General features: G+C 40.6%; 1 protein-coding gene across 2 annotated transcripts; it reads right to left on the bottom strand.

Annotated features, from left to right (window-relative positions):
* Positions 1-2,223: 2,223 nt before the first annotated feature.
* On the bottom strand, positions 2,224-4,991 carry LOC140485894 (cysteinyl leukotriene receptor 2-like). Of its 2 annotated transcripts, none has more exons than XM_072584341.1 (2): positions 4,856-4,991; positions 2,224-3,218 (listed from the first exon to the last, which is right to left on the bottom strand). In XM_072584341.1, the coding sequence occupies exon 2, from the start codon at positions 3,180-3,182 to the stop codon at positions 2,229-2,231; it is 954 nt and encodes a 317-aa protein (XP_072440442.1). In that variant the 5' UTR covers positions 3,183-3,218; positions 4,856-4,991; the 3' UTR covers positions 2,224-2,228. The 2 variants fall into 2 exon arrangements, with proteins under 2 accessions (XP_072440442.1, XP_072440441.1); XM_072584340.1 differs by lacking the exon at positions 4,856-4,991 and adding an exon at positions 3,853-3,919.
* Between the last annotated feature and the right edge of the window lie 3,664 nt (positions 4,992-8,655).

Here is an 8,655-nt window from a genome sequence, read left to right on the forward strand (position 1 = left end):
GAGCATTCTGTCTGGATGCATCACTACCTGGTATGGCAACTGTACCATTCAAGACTGCAGACGGTTACAGAGAGTGGTGAACTTGGCCTGGACAATCACAAAGGCCATTCTCCCATCTATAGAATCCATCTACCAGGCCAGCTGCGAAGGAAAGACCGCCAGCATTCTTAAAGATCTATCCCACCCTGGCAATGTTTTTCTACAACCTGTACCATCGGGGAGAAGGTGCAGAAGCCTGAACACACGGATTGTCTGGTTTTGTAACAGTTTCTACCCTACTGTTGTTAGGGCATTGAATGGACTCACAAACTCTTAATATTTGCCTGTTTCTGTGTTTTTGTTTTTGCCACTGTTTACCTATTATTTACTATCTATGCTACCTAACTCTGATCTGGCTGTATTGCCCGCAAGGCAAAGCTTTTCACTGTGCCTCAGTACACGTGACAATAAATTCAATTCATAAAATCATGAGGGGCATGGATCGGGTAACTAGACAAAGTATTTCCCCTGTGGTGGCTGAATCCAGAACGAGAGGGCATAGGTTTAGGGTGAGAGGGGAAAGATATAAAAGGGACCTAAGGGACAACTTTTCACGCAGAGGGTGGTGCATGTGTGGAATGGGCTGCCAGAGGAAGTGGTGGAGGTTAGTACAATTACAACATTTAAAAGGCATCTGGATGAGTATATGAATAGGAAGGGTTTGGAGGGATATGGGCTGGGTCCTGGCAGGTGGGACTAGATTGGGGTGGGATATCTGGTTGGCCTGGAGGAGTTGGATCAAATGGTCTGTATCCATGCTATGACTCTTTGACCGGGCAGGTCCACAGAAAGCGCATTTTTCCACAGTTCAAATTTTTGAATCTGGTTTTCATGCTGTATAATATTCTCACAAAGATATTGGAATTTCAAATATAGGTAGATAAGTATCCTTTTAAAAAGACTGAAAGAGTGTAACCTACTGGAAAAGGAAACACTGAATTATCACCTTCAGCAAGTTCTTTTCTTTTCCTGGTCTGAGTGGAAAATGGCGCAGCTAAAGTATGTACTTATATCTGTTCATACAGCTAGTTTTTCTGAAACAAGTTGCTTGCCTGGCGCCAAACGCTGTAGCTTGAAGGAATCCACTCCACATCAAATACAGTCGTCAAGGAGACTATGCTGCTCTTACTGCCTATCATAGCTATTTTAGCTTGATAATGAACCTCTTTGATCACACTATGAAAACAGGTCTCATACCCATCAGGTCCTGGAGTGCACCTCAAACCAAGAGCTTCTGAATTAGCAGCAAAGATACTACCTGCTGTGCCACAAGACTTCCTGAGCATAGTCAATATGCTCAGAAGTCAAGTCATTAGTATATTCTGAAAGGCTGTGAATCTTGTTGATGATTTACCAGCAAAAGGAGAAATTTTATTGAGATAACAAGATGGGGCTTAGTAAACGACAAACTCTGGGGACTAATAAGAGACAAATTCACAGTTGTGGAAATAGGAAACAAATGTATGAAGATCAGATAAATTATTCAGCTTTGAATTGAAAATAATTCTATTATGATGTCATGATCAATAACAACTTCGAATTTTATAGTGCCTTTAATGTAATGAAAACACAGAAATTGTATTACCAAATTAAGTTTGACACCAACTCAAATAAGAAGATATTAGTGCAGATGATTGAAAACTTTGTAAAAGAGGTGGATTTTAAGGAGTGACAATAAAGGAGAAAAAAAGAGCTAGTGAGACAGAGAGGTTTCGGGAGAAAACTCAGCTCTTAGGACCTGAACAGCTGAATATCCAGGGATGGTGGAGTGATTCAAATTAGACATGCATAGAAGGCCAGGTTTGAAGGAATTCACATGTCTCACAGGATTCTTGAGCTGGCTATTCCAATTGCAGGTTTAAAAGGAAACACAAAGCAACCGAATCTGCAATTGTTTCAACGCGGAATTACTTATAATGTTCGAACAACACTGTGTAAGAAAAAGCCTCATTACTCTTAAAAGACAAAAAGGACTCAATTTATCTTTCAGCTTAGAATCATACTAGCAGGAAAACGTTGTACGGAGTTACTTGCTTGCAGACCACAACTGCCATGGCAATAAAATAAAAATTAATTATTTGTTAGAAAGTAGTTTTAACGTCACTTTTTGCATTCTGCAATAGGAGAAATACCGAAAACCATCGATCATAAATGATAATAATTAGATTTACAAATGTAATCAGGTTTGATTAATCGGCAGAGGGGATGCCTTTGAAAATGTTCCGCACTATGCTTGTCAGCTTATCTCTAAAGTTTTCTGCTGCGAAGTAATATAAAAACGGGTCCAAACAGGGGTTGATCGCTGCAATACATAGGGTAACCACTGAACCTATGTCAACTACACAAGGAGTTCGGTGTGTATTTTCGTTGCTTGTCTTTAGGCTAACGTACACAGTTCGTAGAATGTGATAAGGCAGAAAATTGATTAGAAATATAAATATTATAATAATAATTACGACAACAGCTTTTTTGCGGGAGCTAAATTGCTGCTGATGCGTTATCTTTGAAGTTAACAAAGACTTAACAACAGATATGTAGCATACAATGATAATAAAGAACGGAATAATACAACCCACGATCAGGGAAAACAAATTCATGGGATATATTTGAGTAGTCGCATTGCTGAATTCAAAACATTGTTCACGTGTTTCATTTGTCATATTGTATCTGCTAATTTGCAAAGGGCTGGATACTGCTCCCACAAACACCCAGACTGCAACACACACGATTCGCACAGTTCCAACATTTCTATACTTCAAACCTTTAATTGGATGCACTACGGCCAAGTACCGCAAAACACTCATCAGGGTCAAAAAATAGATGCTGCAGTACATGTTGAGGTACAGAGCATAAGTCAGCAACACACAGAAAGCATTTGAAAGCTCCCATTTCCTGTCATTCCAATAATAGTGAACCCGCCAGGGCAAAGTGCAGACAAAGAGCAGATCCGATATTGCCAGATTTACCATAACGACGCTGAATGCCGTCTTCCTCTTGTATAGCTTCAGGAATACGTATAAACAGAAGACATTTTGAATAAATCCAAAAATAAATATGGTGATATACGTTGGTACAAAGATGCCAGCTTTGAAGTTGCTGATGTACGAACATGAGTCCTCTTCCAAGTTGCTGGCGTTATTCATTCTCTGCTTGGTGAAAATCGGAGCACTCAGACGTTTCTGCAGAAGGAAACCATTACTTTTAGCGATGGCAAATGGATGAGTGTTTAAACATGTTGCCTTGATTTAATGCTGCAAATTATATTTATTTCACAAAAACAAATCCCAAAGCCAAGTAATAGTCCCCTGTGGTGAAAGTGACTACTGTAGTCTGCTACCTAGATAGCAACATTGTTGGCATCATTTCAATTATACAGCGAAACACACCTCTACCAATATTGGACTATTCTTGTCTTCTGGTTGTTATTGTCTTTTAACTCAGTTGTCAGTTTTGTAATCTTTGTGCACTGGCTTGGGCTTAAGCCAGTATAGCCTTCCTCAAGTAAGGAGACCAGAACTGCGCATAATACTCCAGGTGTGGCCTCACCAACACCTTGTACAATTGCAGCAGAACCTTCCTGTTCTTCAATTCAATCCCTTTAGCAATGAAAGCCAATATTCTGTTTGCCTTCCTGATTACCTGTTGCATCTGCAAGTCAACTTTTAGTGATTCATATACCTCTGCACAATAGCATGCTGCAATCTTTCACCCTTTAAATAATACTCTGACCTACTATTTTTACTTCCAAAGTAGATAACCTCACATTTACCAACATTGTACTCCACCTGCCAGACCCTGCCCCACTCAACTTACCTAAATTTCTCTGCAGACCCTCCACATCCTCTGTATAGTTTGCTTTTCCAGTCAGTTTAGTGTCATCAGCAAACTTAGATACAATCTCCTCTTCCAAATGATTTAAATATATCATGAACAGTTGCGGGCCCAACACTGACTCCTGTGGCACCCTGCTCACCACAGATGTCCGACCAGAGAAAGACCCATTTATCCCAAGTCTTTGCTTTCTATTGGTTAACCAGACCTTTACCCATGCTAGTACATTCCTGCAATTCCATGCATTCTTATCTTATGGATGAGTCTTTTGTACCATACCTTATTGAACGCCTTCTGGAAATCCAAGTATACAATAGCCACCTGCTTCCACTCCCCCCCCCCCCCCCCAACCATCCAGTGTACTTGTTACACCCTCTAATGACTCCAATAAGTTTGTCAAACACGACCTCCCTTTCCTGAATTCATGCTGCGTCTCTCTGATGGAACCCTTTCCATCCAGATGTCTCACTATTTCTTCTTTAATGATAGCCTCCAGCATTTTTCCCCACTACAGATGTTAAGCTAACTGGCCTACGGTTACCTGCCTTTTGCCTGCACCCTTTTTTAAACAGCAGCGTGACATTCCCTGTCTTCCGGTCTGCTGGGACTAGCCCGGACGGAGTTCAGTGAATTTTGATAAATTACCATACATGTTCATGTATGGTGTATATAATTTGTAAGTGTCGTTGTGCTCCTCTGGCTTTGGCCTTGCACCTCTCCCCAGCTCACAATATTCTTTCCCTATGATCTTACATTACAGTAAATCTCCACTCCCGGAGCAACTTCTTTGTAACCTTCGAGGGTGGGTTATAACAGCCAAGAATCAGACCGTGAGCGATGACGTTCAAGTTCAAGCAATCCTGCTCCAATGGTTCTGTGGTTCAACATTTAGCTTCGTGCGAATAATCGTTTCCCCCCAGTCACTGCGATCATTTGAGCATACGAGTTGACTTTTAAAGCATTTAAAAACTTTCAAAACTGGTACCTGATGAAGGAGCAGCGCTCTGAAAGCTAGTACTTCCAAATAAACCTGTTGGACTGATGTTGTGTGATTTTTAACTTTGTCCACCCCAGTCCAACACCGGCACCTCCGCTTTATGAAGACAGAGATCTTCTCAATATCATTTCACAACGGAAGCTCAGACTATTAACCACACAGTGCGAGTACATACATGACAGGGCCGGATTGTTGTTATTGGCACTATACCATTGTACTGGGCGGTAACTTGAGCCTGTAGCTGACCAATCACGTTCCCGTGAATTTGAGCTCATGCATCTCAAATTCTCATCAGTTTACTTCCATATTTTCCCCCTTACCTGATCCCTCCTACTTTTTGGTGAAAATTGAAACTAGAGAGACAGGTTTGCTGAGGTACATCCCAAAATAGAAATTCAGATCCGACGTATAATGTTAACGTTAGATAAACATATCAACGGTGAAGAACAAAACTATCTAACACCGCAAAGATCACAACAACTGCTTTACACACACAATTTTGTTGTCAGAATTTTGCTAATACCATGTCTTACTCGCCTTAAATAGGAAAGAGAAAGGCCCAGAGAGTAAAAGGTCCTACGCATTCTCAGGTTTTACTAAATTAAACAACCCGAGGATGTTGTCTCACGGCATTTTACGAGTTTACTGTAGACCGCACATATACTCAATCAACTATAATATGCTTCGACGGTCCCTTAGAGATAAATCAACATTATTCATTTGCTCTGGTGGTGCTGACACGAATTAACCCTGGAACAACATCCTCGATTTGGCGTTTAACTCCATTGTTGAAGTTAGCAAATACCAATGTTGCAAACCCAGTTTCAGCCTCAATAATTGCCTCGCGTTTCGTCAATAATAACTCACGTTTTTCCAACTTTACAAGCTGAAGGCATCTGTGAACTGCAGTTTCGTCTTTAATACACATAAGACCCGTGTTCAATGAACCCGAATCTTTAATTGTAATCAAGACCTCATGCTGAACAAAAACCGAAAGAATTCCGGATGCTGTAAATTGGAAACAAAAACAGAAATTGCTGGAAAAGCTCAGCAGGTCTGGCAGCATCTGTGCAGATAAATCAATGTTACCGTTTCGGGTACGGTGACCTTTCCTCAGAACTGTTCTAAGGAAAGGTCACCGGACCCGAAACATTAACTCTGATTTCTCTGCACAGATGCTGTCAGACCTGCTGAGCTTTTCCAGCAATTTCCAGTTTTGTTTAAAAACTAATCTTGAATGTTTACCAAATTTTTTTTAGCTAAGCAAAGAAAACGAACTTCGATCTGACTTGCATTTTTAAAAACAATCCCTTCAAATTGCTGTGTCCAATATGGTAGTGCAGGAAATCGCTTAAAACTTACCATAGAAACTGACTCCCTTCAACTCAATCGGCAGCCGAAGACTGCATAATCTTAGATCTTTTGCTAGGAATGTAATAACTTGGACGCTTTCTAGGTGGCATAGCAAAAACTTGTTCGTAGGCTTGCAAAAATATATGTCAACAGAAGAGAAAGGAAGGTCTTAGTCTACAGGCAGGGGCATGCTGGGCTGTATAGCTTCATTCTATGTGTTAAATTTTACATGATTTCCGTGATTTTTATGTGTTGTGAGTAAATGGGTTCAAATGAACATAAGCAATGAACAAGAGTAGGCTACTTAGACCCTGCTCCACGATTCAATAATATCATTGCTGATCTGATTTGAACCTCAATTCTACATTCCTACATATCCCTGATAATCTTTTATACTCTTGATAATGAAGAATATATCGACGGCTGCCTTAAAAATATTAAAGCAGTAAGAGGTGGTTAATACAAATTTAAGGTCTGTACATCTCATCACTTGGGCAAAAAATATTTATTGCAATCCTGGAGATTTTATTGTTGATATATATTTCACCAAATTCTTCTCGCCTCTATTGTAATACTTTAGGCTACATTTCCTCAAGCAAGACATTCCAAAGAGTTGTGACGGACAGCTGGCCTTGAGATCCGTCCTTGGAGAGGATTGGAGACAGGTCTGCTCTGATTGTAACTCCTGTTATTCAGGGGAAGTCATTCCACTTCCTTCTGGTTCCACAAGATGGTGTTGTTCACAATTTTGTTTCATGGAACCATAAGTACTCCTGCTAAACTGCGTGGCTCCAAAGCAGTCTGGAAGATCATAGAATCCCTACAGTTTGAAAGCAGGCCATTTGGCCCATCAGGTCCACACTGATCCTCTGGTGGGCACCCCATCCCTGCTTTCCTGCATTTCCCACGGGTAATCTAGTCTGCATATCCCCAGACACTATGGGCAATCTACTGAACCCGCACATGTTTGGACTGTGGGAGGAAACCGGAGCACATTAAGAAAACCCATGCAGACATAGGTAGAATGTGCAAACTTTACACAGGCAGTCGTCCGAGGCTGGAATTGAACCTGAGTCCCTGGCACAGTGAAGTAGCAGTGATAACTACTGAGCCATCATGCCATCCCTTGTTAATTAAACTGTGGCTGTGCAAAAAGAAAATGGAAGGCCCATACACTTGGAAAAACAAACTGGGCATACACAGTGAAATTTTAAATGGTTCAGACACTTTGATGATGCTGTTCCTTTAACAAGGTTATGTTGTCCTTCTTTTTGAGAGGTCGTAAAAGACACAGACCCCAAAATGTTTACGTTGAAGGGTTTTAGGGCCAATTTCATTATAGCTAACAGATTATGCCTTGGGCAAAAGGCTTTTAAGTTAAAAAAGAACACTTGTCCATTGAAAGGGAAGTGGCCAGTTCTCCCAGCTCAGGCTAACTCTGGTTTGGTTTGGTTTTAGCACAGTAAAGTTAAAAAAAAAACTGCTGGACCCCAAACAAGCAGGTCCATGCTGATCTGTGTCTGACTTCTCTACTGTAATACTCTGGGTTTGATTTTAGCTTTTATGCCAGGGAGTATTTATTGGGATTGTTGCAAGTATTGGGAACAGCATCATTAAGTTGGGATGATCTGTTGGGTTTTCAAATAGGCTAAGTTATTAAGTATTCAATGCTGTTTTGTTTGTGTTACATTCGGTAATTTTGTAAATAAATTCCGTTTTGTTTAAAACTACATCCACCTGTATCCCTTCTGGAATATCCACGTTACATCTGCTTAAAACAACTAGCAAAGTTAGGGTCTGGGCTACTTTATTGAAATGTGTTGAGGGGGTCTGGCCTGGTCCATAACTGATTGTGGGCTTATCCTTGATTTGTTCTGCAGTTCTGATTTAGCATTTGGGTTGTTGAACTCGAAGACAACAAGTGGTAGTCTTTTGTTCGGGATTTGTTTGGTTTAAACAGTACTTGGGAAAGCAATGGCTCTCTCAGTCACAAAGACTTTTTTGGGGAGGTGGAAAATATGACTTTGGGGGTTTTACAAATGGTAATGAAGTCCAAGCTGCTGGTATCAGCAGACAAACAAGAATTAGAGCTGCCTCCTTCCATGACGTAAAGAGATATAATTGCAGCAATAGCTCACCATTCAGTTTTGTTGGAAATGCCATCAGGATCTTGAGAGATGGCTAAAATTCAATTGAAAATGAAGCAGCTTGAATTAGAGGCAAAAAAACAAGGAATTACATTTAAAAGCAGAGAAAAGAGAAAAAGAACGGATTGTTTTAGCAGAACCAAAAGGCAAAGAGAAAGAAAGAGAGAGAGGAAGTTTGAACTTCAGAAATTGGCACTTAGACAGGAAAGCTGGCTTGAAAGGATGGAGATGAAGGCTGAAGGTAAGTTTAGTGAGGAAAAGAGTCAGGATGAGCAAACCCATGGTTGC

This window comes from Chiloscyllium punctatum, chromosome 15 (assembly GCF_047496795.1).
Source record: "Chiloscyllium punctatum isolate Juve2018m chromosome 15, sChiPun1.3, whole genome shotgun sequence".
NCBI lineage: Eukaryota > Metazoa > Chordata > Chondrichthyes > Orectolobiformes > Hemiscylliidae > Chiloscyllium > Chiloscyllium punctatum.

Excerpts from the sequence above, each read along its gene's own strand:
- LOC140485894 (XM_072584341.1), bottom strand. The coding sequence starts at position 3,182 with ATGAATAACGCCAGCAACTTGGAAGAGGACTCATGTTCGTACATCAGC.